The 15849-nt window shown below is 43.8% G+C and overlaps 1 protein-coding gene across 2 annotated transcripts in view; it reads left to right on the top strand.

Moving 5' to 3' along the window:
- Nucleotides 1-1064: 1064 nt before the first annotated feature.
- The window catches only part of SPPL3 (signal peptide peptidase like 3), a 149807-nt gene continuing 135022 nt past the window's right edge, over nt 1065-15849 (top strand). Inside the window, exon 1 of one of the 2 annotated variants that reach the window (XM_017510258.2) lies at nt 1065-1581. In XM_017510258.2, the coding sequence (XP_017365747.1) occupies nt 1559-1581 (23 nt within the window). In that variant the 5' untranslated portion in view covers nt 1065-1558. Of the gene's footprint in view, nt 1582-1814; nt 1856-15849 lie in introns of those variants that run through there. The other variant, XM_017510257.2, reaches the window with a different exon arrangement.

The raw sequence follows: 15849 nt of genomic DNA, 5'->3' as shown, positions 1-15849 counted from the left end.
CAGCCTCCCAAAGAGCTGGGATTACAGGCGTGAGTCACCACCCCCCGCCAAGAACACCTTTTCTTTGGTAAGCCTCTTATCCTTTCAGACTGCCTCGTCCACTCCTGGAGAAGTATCCCCCAGTACCTGGGGCCTCCATTCATCTCTCCCTCCTCTTTCCCTCTAAGCCCAAGATTCAGTCTGTCGGTCTCTGGTCTAGCTCTACTGTCTTTACTTCTGTGCCAGGAAACCTTTAGATGGACGGTTTCTTGAGTTTTCCCAGGATCTTTGAGCTTTTCGTGGATCTTTGCAAGGCCAGCTCTGTCATTCAATATCAGCTCAAATGTCACCTCCTAAGCGAGGCCTTCCTTGACCACCCTATCTAAAGTAACCCACACCTCTACTCACTCTCTGTCCCCTCACCTTGTGTATAAAACGTGTTTTTGTAAAAATTAGCCGCATCTGAAATTATTTTATTTGTAGGCTTGGACCATCTCTAGAATGTAAGCTCCAGGAAGGCAGAGTAAGTTGATACACGGTTGGCACCCAACAAATATCTGTTGATTGATTCAGTGAAGGCAAGCGTGGGGTATTCGACTTGGCACCAGGCCTGGGCGCAATAAAGGTTGACTGCCTGGAATATTTGCTACGTGAATAAATGAACCAAGGAACGTAAGAACGAAGGAGTGCAGCCCTCTCTCTGCCTGTTGACTGACAAGCTGACTGACATTTGGGGCGCCCGTGGCCGTCAGACTGTTGACTGACGGTTGACAGCTGAGTGGCAGCCAACAGACGTGCATCGGCGTTCCCGATTGGCTGGTGCTGCAGCCCCTCGGAAAGGGGCATAAGAGGGTACCCGAGGCGACATCTCCGCGTGGGGAGGGGGGCGGCACCAGGCGGAGGGAGGCGGCCAGACAGGCCCGGCCGTGCAAGCAGCAGCTGCCTAGAACCCGGGAGCCGACGTCTCCGCGCAGGAGCCCGGCTCGAGGGGCGGGGCGCGCGTCACGTGAGCGTGTTTTGGGCACGTGACCCGCGCGGGCCCAAGGCTCGCCCCCGCCCCCGCCCCCGCCCCTCCTCCCCTCGGCGGGTGTGATCGAGCGGCCTCGCCTCATCGCCTAGCGCCCCCCTCAGCCGCCGCCGCCGCCGCCGCCGCCGCCGCCTCCGCCCGCCGGCCATGTCCCCCGGCCGCCGCCGCCGCCGCCCGAGCGCGGCGCTCCCGCGGCCCGACGCGCAGTGAGCGCGGGCCCGTCTTGCGGTTCGCCTGCCCCGGGGCCCCCTTGTTCTCGGCGCCGCCGCCGCCGCCGCCATGTTGGGTTTGGAGCCGCAGCGGAGCCGCCGCCGCCGCCGCGGGTGAGGGAGGCCGAGAGCGGAGCCCGCCCCGCCCCGGGGCCCAGGGAGCGGGGCCGCCTCTGAGCCCGGCCTCTACCCGCCAGCCGCCCTCCCGGCCCGCCGTGCAGCCAGCGAGCCAGCGAGCGGGCAAGCACCGAACCCCGGCCGCGCCTTCCGCTCCCGGCCCGAGCGAGCCCGCCGCCGCCGGGCCCGGCCACAGCCTGCAGCGGAGCCCACGAGAGGCAGCGCCATGGCGGAGCAGACCTACTCGTGGTGAGTGGGGGGCTCCGGGAGGCCGGGGCGCGGCGAGGGTGGGGGTCGGGGCGCCGGCGCGGCCCGCCGAGGGGAAGAGGAGGAGGAACAGGTGCGTGTCGGGGAAGGGGGGGCTCGGGTTGGGGTGCACGCCCCCCTCTTCCCCACCGGAGGGGGCGGCTGGCGCGTGCGGAAGGCGGTGAGTGGCCAGGGACCCTGCGTCCGAGAAGGGGGATGGAGGAGGAGGCGGCGGCGGCAGGCAGCGGCGGATGTCATCTGGCTATGGGCGGAGCAGGTGATGGAGAAGGGGAGCTTGACCCCGGGGATAGGAACCCCACGGATGGGAAGTTGAATCCGACAGGCACCCCGGAACTGACTCGTGGGGGTGGCTTCTGGGCAGGAGGACTCGAAAGGGTGGAGAGAGGCAGAGGCAGGCCAGGGCAAAGGTGGGCCGCTGGGCTGAGAGGAAGCTCTGGCGAGAACAGGTGATAGAGGCAGAACTTCTGAGTTGGAAGAGCGGAGCAGCTGCTTGGCTCTGGGGACTGGGAGCTCAGGGAGAGTTGGTGAGGTGGGCAGAGGCCCGGGAGTAAAGGGAGAAAAACTGCGGGGGGATGGTGTCCAGGAACCTTGGAGGGGAGTCACGGGTGAAGAGGTTGGAAGGTGAGCCTATTAGAAGAACCAGATTCTGGAAGAGGGATTCGTTGGTGGCAGTGGGGCATGGGCAGAATCTTTATAAGGGTCGCTACTATTGTTTTAAGAGGAATGGCGCGCAGGTCCAAGTGTGGAGGTGGAGGGACCTGCAAGTGAAGTTCACTTCTGTGGGGCTTTTAAAGTTAGTTAGTAGCTCGTTAAAGACCAGAAGTGAGAAGCTACTGTGTAGTTTATGAGGTTACAACCTACATATCCCGAGAAGGCAGTGCCAGGGTTTGGGGGAAGGAACAAAAGAGGTGTCCCTTTAGCATGCAGTGGTGGGATACTTGTAGGACGGGTTGAAGGAATGATGATAGTAGCCATGAAGAGTGGAAATTGGATAGTGAGAAGGAGGTCATGGCTGGAGAGTGAGGAAGCAAGAAATAGGATGATTATTGGAGCTGGGGATCAGGTTGCAGTCTAGAGAAATGGTTTAAAGATGGTTTACTCTTGAAGCAAGTGTGGTTTGGGACAGAACTGTAGACTTTCCCTTAGAAAAGAGCGTAATAGAATGGGGAAGAGCATGGCGTTTGGAGTTGGAAAACCTGCTTCGGAGGTCCGGTTTGCCACCAACTTGCTTTGTTGATATGATGTGGTAGTGAAACTTGCTTTGTTGATATGACGTGATAGTGAGTTCTTCGGTCCTTTTTTCTTACCTATAAAGTAGGGGGAATTACCTTTTCCAGAGCCTGTAAGGATTAAGTGAGTACATTTAGAAAGTGCTTGGCAAACTGTGAAGTGCCGTATCTTACTACATTAATTATAATTGTCCTAGGGAAACATCCAAGAAATGGATAATATCTGAAAATAAGGAATGGTTGTAGGTAGAATAATACTTTAACGGTGGATTATTTATAGTGTTAGAGGTTGTAAGTCAATAACTTATTGTATCTTCACATAGGGAGAGGGAGTTGGTGATTTGGTGATTGAATCTGATAATTATGATTATTTTGGTATTTTTAGTAGAGACGGGGTTTCACCATGTTGGTCAGGCTGGTCTTCAACTCCTAACCTCATGATCCACCTGCTTTGGACTTCCAAAGTGCTGGGATTACAGGCTTGAGCCACCACGCCTGGCCTGAAGATGATAATTCTTAAGGGAACTTCAATGATGTATGTAACAATCTGAAGAATGTAACTGAGAGACAGAAGGTAGCTCTAAAGGAAGAGAGAACACGTGCTCTAAAAACAGGTTTAAACAAATTTCATAGTTTTGAGTGACAGAGAGCTGCCTTTCAGTAGTCGGTCATAGGGAAGACAGGATTACAATTTGAGCTTCCTTCTGGACAGAGTAAGAAATGAAGGTATAAAGGTGTTTCTGTCATGCCATGTGGTAACTCATCTTGAGCTTTTCATGCTCTGGCCCAGCTGACAATCCTAATGGCTGCCTTGCTGTTTTTACTGTGCTGTAAAGAGGCAGTAGATGGTTGAAAGAATAGAAAACTCAGTGGTCAAGAAATGGGGAAAATGAACATGTTTTACTAGGCAGGTTGGACACACACTGCTTCTGTCTGACATTAGTTGGCTCTATTAAGGAGGGATTACTTTGTAAAGTTTGACAGTTTACAAATTTATTTGACTGAAATACCTTCTTCAGTATCAGCTCTGTTTGCTTTACAGGCAAAGAAACTCCTTGAAATCAGGGAGCTTAGCCCCTCACCTTTAGCAGGTTTTGAGATGAAGAAGACTTTTACATGATTTGGAGGGTGGCATATAAGGGAAGAGGCTGGGGAAACAGGGCAGCATCCTTTTTTTTTTTCCTTCATGGTGGAGACTCACATTGTGGCCCAGGCTGGCTTGCAGTGGCACCATCTCTGCTCACTGCAACCTCCATCTCCCAGGTTCAAGCAATTCTCCTGCCTCAGCCTCCCGAGTAGCTGGGACTACAGGCACTTGCTACCACGCCTGGCTGATTTTTGTATTTTTAGTAGAGACAGGGTTTCACCATGTTTGCTAGGCTGATCTGGAACTCCTGACCTCGTGGTTCACCTGCCTTGGTCTCCCAAAGTGCTGGTGGACATGAGCCACCATATCCAGCCGTAGCTTTCTATTTAATAGTTGTTCCTGAGTCAACTGGCTAATAATATAATAAAATAAGAAACTATACACATGACATTTAATATACAGTCATTTAATTGTCACAAGTTTCTGAGGTAGGTGACATTTCCCTATTTTATAGAGGAAGAAACTTAGGTTTGGGAGGCCAAGTGTTGTATTTAAAGTACTTCACTTGTGATGCTCTATTTTGTTTGACATGAATTCTCCCATCACTTTACTCATTCTTATTGAAATATACGTATGGAAAAGGTATCCAAAAGTATATGCAAACTGATTTTTGGGTTATCTATCATTTTGCAGTATCTTTGTCACTCTTCCCTTGGTTTGTGCAAATGATCAAGAGTTGATTAATTATTTTTTATTTTTTTGAGACAGGTCTTACTGTGTCACCCAGGCTGGAATGCAGTGGCCTGATCTCAGCTCACTGCAGCCTCTGCCTCCCAGGTTCAGACAGTTCTCCTGCCTCAGCCCCGCAGGTAGCTGGGACCACAGGCATGTGCTACCATGCCCGATATATGTATGTATATATATATATATATATATATATATATATATATATATATTTTTTTTTTTTTTTTTTTTTTTTTTTTTAGGAGAGACAGGGTTTTGCCCTATTCAGGCTGGTCTTGAACTCCTGACCTCAAGCTATCTGCCTGCCTTGACCTCCCAAAGTGCTGGGATTACAGGCGTGAGCCACCACGCCCAGCAGCTGATCTTTTTTTCCCCTTGAGACAGGGTCTCACTTTGCAGGCTGGAGTGCAGTAGAGGGATCACAGCAGCACCTCCAGGGCTTAAGCAATCCTCCTGCCTCAGCCTCCTGAGTAGCTGCAACCACAGGTGGGCCCTACCATGCCCGGCTGATTTTTGCATTTTTTGGGGAGTTGGTGTTTCATCATGTTGCCCATGCAGGTCTCGAACTCAGTCTGTGCGATCCGCCCACCTTGTCCTCCCAAAGTGCTGGGATTATAGGCATGAGCAACTGTGCCAGGCCCCCACTTATTTATTTATTTATTTATTTGTAACAGACTTGCACTTTATTTGGCCTTTAGAAAAACCAAACTGTGGATACTGTTGTGGCACTAGAGATTTGTCTGAGGATGCAGTCAGTGAAGAATGTAGAGGCATATGCAGATAGGCTCTTTTAGGATTTTTGTATAAGAAGACATGTAAATTATTGGCAATGAGTTGATCATTCCTGGAGCTGGGTGTTGAGTATACATGGAGGTTTATTATTCTTTTGACTTTTTTACATGTTTAAATTTTTCAGATTAAAAGTTTTTTCAAAAAAGCCCTTACATGTAAGTTCGTGTGTGCTTGTTCTCTTCCTAGCAAATTCGATCAAAGTCTTGTACTCAGGGGTTCAATTCAAATTCTGCTTAGCTGTGAAGCATTTTTTGACCACCCCATATGAAAATGATCTTTTTAGTTTTAGTTTTAGTTTTTTTGAGAGAGTGTCTTGCTCTTTCACCCAGGCTGGAGTGCAGTGGCTCGATCTTGGCTCACTGCAACCCCTGCCTCCCCAGTTCAGGCCAATTCTGCTGCCTCAGCCTCCCAGGTAGTTGGGATTACAGGTGGGTGTCACCATACCAACTGATATTTGGCCACATTGGTCTCGAACTCCTGACCTCAGGTGTTCCACCCACCTGGGCCTCCCAAAGTGCTGAGATTACAGGCATGAGCCACCGGCCGACCAGTCTTTTTATTTTTAATATTTACAGTTCTGTCTGCGTCGTTCTGTCCTTATCTTGTGTAAATGCCTAATCTTCTAATTAGATTGTAAACTCCTTGAGAGTAAGGACCATATAACACTAACAAACCTTCTTTCTCCCATAGTGCCTAGCATGTTGTATTACATGTAGCCCTGCTTAGTAAATACCGAGTGGTAAACATGACACTGAATTTCAGGATGGTTCATCCTTTGTTGAAAGAATATTAAACATAAGGAGGACGACACTGAAAGATAAGTGTAATTCATGTACTTATCAAAGAGGGTTTTTGGTAACTTGGTTTCCTGATGTACCAGTGCTGCAAGAATGAGGAATGCCATACTTTATTAACATTCTATATAAAAGCTGGCTGAGCTCCGTGGCTTACACCTGTAATCGCAGCACTTTGGGACACTGAGGTGCGTGAATCACACGGTCGGGAGTTCAAGACCAGCCTGGCCAAGATGATGAAACCCTGTCTCTACTAAAAATACAAAAATTAGCTGGATGTGGTGGCAGGCACCTGTAATCCCAGCTACTTGGGAGGCTGAGGCAGAGAATTGCTTGAACCTGGGAGATGGAGGTTGCAGTGAGCCAAGATGGTGCCACTGCACTCCAGCCTGAGCAACTGAGCGAGACTCCGTCTCAAAAAAAACAAAAAAACAAAAAACTATTGACAGAATAAATTGAAATAATTGGTAGTAACACCAGAATCTTGATCACAATGTAACTGCAAGGTTCTACTTATATCCTTTTTTTCTCACATACACTGAGGAATTAAAAGAATGCATGTGAAAACACAGATTGAAGGTGCAAACTAGACTTTAATTTGAGAAAAACACCTTGCTTCCTGTATATTTATGAACAGTTTTAGTGTAAGTTCTGTGGGAAACGGGAACTTGTCTCCTGATAAAGCAAAATGTGTATATAACTGCTCTTGAACCCTGCTTAACATTACTAATGTTGGTGTGAGGGAAAAGGAAGTCAATTTATTTAAACTTCAAGTGAATTTTGTTCCCAAGACACTATCATAATGTGTGTATTTTCTATGTGATAGAGTTTTACAAGCATTGTTAAGTAAGGAAATTGAGGCTCAAAGCATATAAGTAACTTGCCCAAATGTGTAAATGGTAAAAGGGCTCAAACTGAAGATTGTCTGACAGCAAAATTCTGACATTGAATCTGTCCACTTAATGTTTTCATAGTCTTTACTGTAAATGAGCCCTTTTTTGCTTGAGTTCCTGTATTAGCCCCTTTGCTGGGTTTCCTCCATTACCTACCTGTTGGTACCTTCTTGACCTTCTAACAACCTAAGTCACATCTTGGCAGTTCTCTGCTTAAAATTCTTCAGTGGCTTTGGTTACACTTAGAATAAAACCCAGATTCCTTAGTGTGGTTCTTCATGGTCTGATCTTGTGTGTATCTCAGGGGCATGACAGACGATAAACAAAATAAGCTGCATAAGGATAAAACCCTTTCTGTTTTGGTGTTCTCTCCAGTGCCTGGCATTTAATAGATATAATAGATATAAATAGGTGGCTGCTCTGTGCTACCCATCTTTTTTTTTTTTGAGACGGAGTCTTGCTCTGTCCAGGCTGGAGTGTGGTGGCACAATCTCAGTTCATTGCAACCTCCGCCTCCCAGGCTTAAGCAATTCTCATGCCTTAGCCCCCTGAGTAGATGGGACTACAGGCATGTGCTACCGTGCCTGGATAATTTTTTGTATTTTTTGTAGACATGAGGTTTTGCCATATTGGCCAGGTTAGTCTCAAACTCCTGATCTCAAGCAGTCCGCCCACCTCTGCCTCCAAAAGTGGTCGGATTACTTTGGAGCCACCTCACAAGGCCTGTGCTACCCATTTTAAGATCTGATCTCAGGGCTGCATTATACTGAGGTGATGTATTGTGATAGTGGACATTGCTTGTCAGATATTTGCAAATAGTACTAAAGCTGAGAATGACAAATAACACAGGTCTCCAGATCTAGTGGAAGTCAGTTCTATTTTTGAATTACTGTTGTGTTTTATTGTATCTGGTATGATCATATCCGATTGTAGCTGATGGAGGTTTTTCAGAGAGAAATTAGTTGAAAATGTGTGCCTAGCATTATAGACTTTAGAAGATGCTCATTATTTTAAAAACATGTTTTGTCTGTAAAGTGCTATGATAATGTTGTTTGGGTGATGTGTGATTTAAACTAAAATTAGTCAGAGTTAACATTGTGAATTTATATTTAAATCGTTTTCTCAAGGTTTGTTATAAAGCCTTCAGGGGGTAAAGAAAGCTGGAGAGTATAACCACATCAGCTTGTAATTATCAGGTAGTACTATGAATTTAAATGCTTAATGATCATGCATTTCTCAAAAAGATTTCTACATGATCGCCAGGCGCGGTGGCTCAAGCCTGTAATCCCAGCACTTTGGGAGGCCGAAGCGGGCACCAGGTCAAGAGATCGAGACCATCCTGGCCAACATGGTGAAACCCCGTCTCTACTAAAAATACAAAAATTAACTGGGTGTGGTGGCGTGTGCCTGTAGTCCCAGCTACACGGGAGGCTGAGGCAAGAGAATTGCTTGAACCCGGGAGGCGGAGGTTTCGGTGAGATGAGATTGTGCCACTGCACTCCAGCCTGGCGCCTGGCAACAGAGCGAGACTCTGTCTCAAAAAAAAAAATTAAAAATAAAATAAGATTTCTACATGATCATTTATTTTAGAGATGACAAATGGGTTGTGAGATGTATAGTTCTATATAATTGTATTTTATTTCAACATTAATAACAGTAATAAATTATTTAGTTCTCCTCATTCGTATCTGTTTTATCAAACCATCTTGTGAAAATTTAGAAATGTCCTAAGAAGAGAAAGAGAGTGTTAATAACCAAGTGCTGTTTTAGTTGGCTGTTTTTGGCCTCTGAAACTTTGTGTGACTGCTGTCCCTCATAGTAAAGCCATAGTATAATTTGATTTTTAAAATTCTACAATCTATTTTGATGTTTCTGGAGTTTAATGGTTCCTTCTTAGGAATTTAAAGAAAATACTGATTATATGTGATGTATGCATAAATTAAGAAGTGTTTGGAACTTTCACTTTCTATAATGTATTTTTTTTTTTTTCCCCCAGGAGAGGTAGGTGGGAAGGAGGGAGAATGCAAAAGCTATCCTCACTTAAAGAGTTAGAGGCAGAATACTTACTTGTCATCTGGAATTTTAACCTCTTAAGTGCTCAGAGGGGCTCCAACTGATCAAATTCAGTCTTACAGGGAAAAATCTGCAGTTAGTCTCCTTTCAATGAATTGTTACCGCTCAGATTTTATTAACAAGTCAAACTAGGGACACCACTTAAGATGAAACAGTCCCTCTTAGTTGTGGTATGACTACGTTGAGCCCTTAGAAAAACTTTTTGTAGGTATTTTTAAGGTATCAGACTAAGGAATATGTCTTACCCTAATAGAGACCTTGTGGAAAATCCCATTTCTTGGTTTGTAGGGTTTTCCCTAACCTGGTAGGAAAACTTATCTCTGTTTTGGAGTCCTAGCATGGATAGTGAAGAACCACCAAATGATTTATTTTTTATTTTATTTTATTTTTTTTGAGGCAGGGTTTCACCATGTTGGCCAGGATGATCTCGATCTCGTGACCTCGTGATCCGCCCGCTTCAGCCTCCCAAAGTGCTGGGATTACAGGCTTGAGCCACTGCACCCGACCCAGGATTTTTTTTAAGTGCTCTGAGGTGGAGGTGTATCCTAGTTGTTTTTTTACATATTTTGAATTGTATCGAATATAATTGATTATTCAAAAAGTATTCAGTTGTGTTAACACCACTCATTACATTTTCATTTGAAATCTTGAGATATGAGCACCTCATTCTGTGAGGTGTGCATCAGGAAATCTTTAGTGTGAGGGTGATTTTCATCTCTAGTTTACTGTGACCTAGCCATGTCTTAGGCCCAGTATTGTATTTGGTCCAATAGTTATGCCTGTGATACTCCACAGGGTTGTTGTGAGGATTTAGTGAGATAATATATGTAAAAATGCTTTGTACATTGCTAAGTGCTCCCTGAAGGCACTCTGTTTGTTCAGTACATTATTTGTTAGAGCCAGGTAGGTTCCAGATAGAGTTCCTCACTATGGAAATGACTTTTCTCATTTCACAATTAGCCAGATTTAAACTTTGAGATATCCTTTGTATTGAGAATGCTACATAATGCTATATAAAAATACATAGAAATAATAGTCTCCAAATTGTCATTGATTTGTAAGTTTCTTAGCCTGTGGCTACATTCCACAAGAAGAAAAATAATGAATAAAGCTATGTTTCTTCTTCTTCTTCTTTTTTTTTTTTTTTTTTTGAGATGGTGTTTTGCTCTTGTCACCCAGGCTAGAGTGCAGTGGCGCGATCTCAGCTTACTGCAACCTCCACCTCCCGGGTTTAAGTGATTCTCCTGCCTCAGCCTCCCGAGTAGCTTGGATTATGGGTATATGCCACAACACCCAGCTAATTTTTGTATTTTTAGTAGAGGCAGAGTTTCACCATGTTGTCCAGGCTGGTCTCAAACCCCTGACCTCAGGTGATCCACCTGCCTTAGCCTCTCAAAGTGGTGGGATTACAGGTGTGAGCCATTGCACCATCCCGTTTTTTTATATGTTAGTTTTATCTTGATTTTGAAGACAGTTTCCTTCATAATCTACTTAAATGAAGAAAGAACAGTCAAGTGGATAATCCTCATCTTTCCCTGCTTTTCTCTGGAATGCATAGTAAAGTTTTCTACCCTTCTAAAATGAGGAGGAGCTGTTAGTTAGCAGTTTCTTTCTTTTTTTTTTTTTTTTTTTGAGATGGAGTTGCCCTCTTGTTGCCCAGGCTGGAGTGCTATGATATGATCTCGGCTCAACGCAACCTCTGCCTCCCAGGTTCAAGTGATTCTCCTGTCTCAGCTACTGTAATCCAGTAGCTGGGATTACAGGCATGCGCCACCTCACCCAGCTACTTTTGTGTTTTTAGTGGAGACGGGGTTTCTCCATGATGGTCACGCTGGTCTCGAACTCCTGAACTCAGGTGATCCTCCTGCCTCAGCCTCCCAAAGTACACAGCCATCAGTTTCTCATCTTCTTTCTTACCCCACACCATGCCTGACAGGCACACCTACTTTCCTTCATCCAAGACCACAGGCTTGGGCTTCACTCTTGACCGAAATAGGGCAGGTGTAGCAAAGAAAGCTTTGTCCATTATTTCTTCAACCTAGTTATACACCCTGATTTTGTTGTGTTGTTTGTTTTAAGTTTTGTCTAGCTTTGTCTAGCTTGACCTTCCATACTTGACTAAATCTTCAGGCTTTGCCTGATAGCCTTTGGCTGTATACTTTGACTTTACAAACTTCCTGAAATTTACACTCATTTTTTATAACCACTTACAAAAATACTACTGTTAGAAGTAAAAATTAGTTGTGAAAAACAAATTCTCTTACCTTTGCCGTTGATTAGTACACATGTCTCTAGAAATGCCACCTGGGATTATGGTTAGGGTGGCTAGAACTAGTTGAAGATAAGCGGTAAGACCAGTTAACAAAAGGGAAGAGTGTGGAGAGGAAAGAATGGAAGATCAGAAATTGACGCTTGGGAAGCTCACAATTAGGAAATGACAGGAAGAAGAGGAGTCAGAAGAGGTTCCATCAGAGGTAGGATAATTAGGAAAGTGCAGTGGTGATGAAAAGGCACAGGAGAGTTTTTAGGGGCAGAAGTGTAAAAAGCTACAGGATTCAGAGAGAATGAAGAAGCAAGCTATTGAATTTGTAAAGGAAGTTATTATTGAGAGTATACTAATAAAAATCAAGAGTAGTGGGGGTGAAAGCCAAATCAGGGGTGGGTAATAAAGAAATAAAGGCATCTTCTGGGTACTGGCCATTTGTTTGAGAAGATGTGAAAGACTTGAGGAAAGACAATCGTTGGTATAGACAGCAGGGTCATAAAGGTCTTTTGTTTTTATTTTTTATAAATAAGCAGGCAGGGAGAAGAAATTGATCTTGGAAAAAAAATTATTTTTTTACTGTACTTTGCGTTTAGAGATTTCTACCTTTTTAAAATTTATCAAGGATTTCAGTTAGGAGTTGTAAAGAGAATTTCAGAGGAGTGCTTAGTGAGTACATTTAGTTTTTGTATCTTGGTTTGTATATTGTCTGTAAAGTTTGGGTTGTATTTTAATGGCCTTTGGGTTTTTTATTGCTGGAGTATAAAAATCTAACCTCTTCAGTCTGTCTTTCAAAACAATCTGGTGTTATAACCCTGCCCTATACTTCCTTTGAATATTACTTGTTACTTCAGCCAAACTGGGTTACTTCTTTTTTTTTTCTTTTTCTGAGACAGAGTCTCGCTTTGTCGCCAGGCGCCAGGCTGGATTTCAGTGGTGCGATCTCAGCTCACTGCAACCTCCGCCTTCTGGGTTCAAGCAATTCTCCTGCCTCAGCATCCCGAGTAGCTGGGACTACAGGCACGTGCCGTGACACCCAGCTAATTTTTGTATTTTTAGTAGAGACGGGGGTTTCACCATGTTAGCCAGGATGGTCTCGATCTCTTGATCTCATGATCTCGGCCTCCCAAAGTGTTGGGATTACAGGTGTGAGCCAAACTGGGTTACTTCTGTTTCCTCTTTTAAGTAAGGTAACTCTTCTGCCTCATTTGCCCTTCTTCTAAGTCTCTAAACATGTTAACTCTTACCCATTTTTCAAGGTCCAGCTGAAGTGCTTTCCCCTTGCTGTGGAGCCTTCTGATTGGCCCAGGAGAAATGTTCTTCTGATGTCTACAGCTCTTTTATCTATTCCTGTCATATGGGCCGCACTCAGGATTTTCTGACCTTGTATTGAATGTATTTAATGTGACTGTCTTCCCATTTTGACAATGAACTCTCTAAGGGTAGGTTCAAAGCCATGAATCTCATGGTGCAAGGACCTACAGATAGTAGGTGCTGAGATTTTCTTTGTAAAAGAATGAATAATTTTATGCTGATGGGTCTGACTTGAAAACAAGCATAAAAAAAAAGAATGAATATTTTAGGGGTGAAATTTGTTAGATGCTGGATTTTAGAATAGAATGTCTCCCTAAAAATAGAGTGACAAGGCACATAGAAGAGAGGAGAGAACATCTTACTGCTCTTTGAAGGAAATACAGAAATAAAATGGCTACTGCCAAGTTGGTTCAAGTGTTATGGACAAATTTGCCTAACTTCCTAATATCCTGACAACACCTAGAGAAAAGAAAGGGGCTCAGCTAAGGGGGACGTCTACAAAGAACTACAAGTCCTGTAGAGTAGTCATCTTCATTTATCTCCTTCTTGAACTTGACCACTGACTCTCTTATAAAACTGTAAGTATATCCTTCTTGAACTTGACCACTGACTCTCTTATAAAACTGTAAGCATATAAATTTATTTATACTTTATATGTCTCAAACAGCCACTTGTTAAATATGTGGCATGTGTTACTTTTTTTCTAAAGTGGAGATGCCCTGTTTTTTTGGGGAGCGGGGGTGGCGGGAAATTTCAATAACATACTCACATGAAAATATTTTGCAGGAAACATCCCTTGAGATATAAGTAACTATAAGCTGTATGTAAACTAGCTTTTGAACAATATAGTTTCTCTTTTTCGCTACTATTTCAGGAATTCAGTCTTCATATTAAGCTTTTGTTTAGAAAGCTAAAAAATCAGCCGTGTGTGGTGGCTCACGCCTGTAATCCAAGCACTTTGGAGGCCAAGGCGGGCGGATTACCTGAGGTTGGGAGTTCAAAAAAAACCAAACCAAAATTGTGGAAACCCCATCTTTAAAAAAAAAAAAAAAAAAGCTAAAAAAAATTTTTTTAAATAAACTTATTTTGCTATTTTGTTCTCCTTTTTTCTAAAAGCCTGTCAGCTCATTTGTTGTCCCTTGTTTTATAATTATTCAGAAAGGGTGACTGAAAAAAATCTCTTGGCCTGATGTGCGCATATTTTAAAGTTAATAGATATAGCCGTGCTTCAGTCTTAGGTTAGAATTAAATAACATCATCATCTGGAATAGGCATAAACCAGAAATTTGGGAGATTAGGAGTTAGTTTTGTTTTCTAACCTTTGTATGCTTTGCAGTGGTGAAAACCTATAGGCCTAAGGATGATGTATTAGGCTGGATTCCTGGATAGCAAAGGTTATAAAACCATGGGCAAATGTTATCAACCAGCTTAGAAGAAAGAGAATAACAAGTAGAAGCAGGAAAGAAGTATGCATGGCAAATGTGATTGAACAATAGAAGCAGAGGTGAGGGTTAGAGATGAAAATGGAGGTAGCTACCAGAAAGTAGACAGCTAAACCAGAATCATTGTGTAGCAAAGATGTGGATGGCCCAAGACATCTCCGGAAATCTACCTTTGTGTTCAAGTTAGATTTACCAAGTTGATAAAGAGTCAACTTTTAGTGATAGGATAGTCTTACCCTGTCCGGTTAGCTATTGAAAGCATCAGGTTTGGGCTTCACAGCCAGAGACCTTGGAGACATTCCCGATTCTCATCAAGTCAGTAAGGTCTGTTGATTTTTTTGCTCCGTGTTTGCATGTATATGTAGAATATTATTTAATATATTTTAAATTTGCCTCCTCTTCCTTCCTCTGAATTTTCGTTTCAAGATGATGCATCCCTGTGTTCCCTTAAAGTTTTGAGGACATGAATAATGTTCAGGTGTTTATCCTCAGTGGTCTGGGACATAGTTTATTAAAGTGAACATAATTCTGTATTTGAATTTTTTTTTACATACCCTGAAAAAGTAAAACATTTATTTATATATATTTTTTGAGACGGAGTTTTGCTCTCGTTGCCCAGGGTGGAATGTAATGGTGCAATCTCGGCTCACCGCAACCTCTGCCTCCTGGATTCAAGCAATTCTCCTGCCTCAGCCTCCCAAATAGTGAGGATTACAGGCATGTGCCAGCATGCCTGGCTAACTTTTTAAAATTTTTTTTATTTTTTATTTTTTTGAGACAGATTCTCACTCTGTTGCCAGGCGCCAGGCTGGAGTGCAGTGGCATAGTCTCAGCTCACTGCAACCTCCGCCTCCCGCGTTCAAGCAATTTTCCTGCCTCAGCCTCCGGAGTAGCTGGGACTACAGGCGTGCGCCACCACGTCCAGCTACTTTTTTTGTGTTTTTAGTAGAGATGGGGTTTCACTGTGTTGGCCAGGATGGCCTCGATCTTTCAACCTCAGGTGATCCGCCTGCCTTGGCCCCCCTAAGTGCTGGGATTACAGTCATGGGCCACTGCACCTGGCAAAATTATTTTTTTTGAAAAGGAAAGTGGAAGAATATGTGACGTCTTAAATTGCTATCAACCATCAGTTAAGAGCTTAAAGGGACAAGCATCAGATATCATTTATGCTTGTCTTATGTTAAGTGAAAAACCATTATTCAAGGTATTAGGCTGGACCTACCTTGATAATAATCACCATTCAATTTATGGGACCTCTTTATAATACAGTGAGAGAATTGGTGATTATATCAGTTAGCTATTGCCATGATAACACTGTTTAACAAATGATACCAACAGTGGATTAAGAAAACAATAAAATATTCTTATGAATCTACAGATTGGTTGGTGCAGCTCTGCTTCTTCCGATCTGTAATTTGATTAAGATTACTCTGCTTTATGTGCGTTCATTTTAGGTCTCAGAGGGAATGGGTAGCCGCCACATAGGGGAAGCTCTTCTCTAGGCAGTGGCAGGGGAACAAGAGAGCAAGTGGAAACCTGCAAGACCTCTTCAGGTTTAGGCTTATAATTGGCATACTACCGTTTCTGCTCCGTTCTTTGTTGTGTTCTTTTTTTTCTTT

Source organism: Cebus imitator, unplaced genomic scaffold (assembly GCF_001604975.1).
Source record: "Cebus imitator isolate Cc_AM_T3 unplaced genomic scaffold, Cebus_imitator-1.0 Scaffold434, whole genome shotgun sequence".
Classification (NCBI taxonomy): Eukaryota; Metazoa; Chordata; class Mammalia; order Primates; family Cebidae; genus Cebus; species Cebus imitator.
The sequence above is the reverse complement of the archived record's forward strand: the minus strand, read 5'-3'. Positions and strand labels throughout refer to the sequence as shown.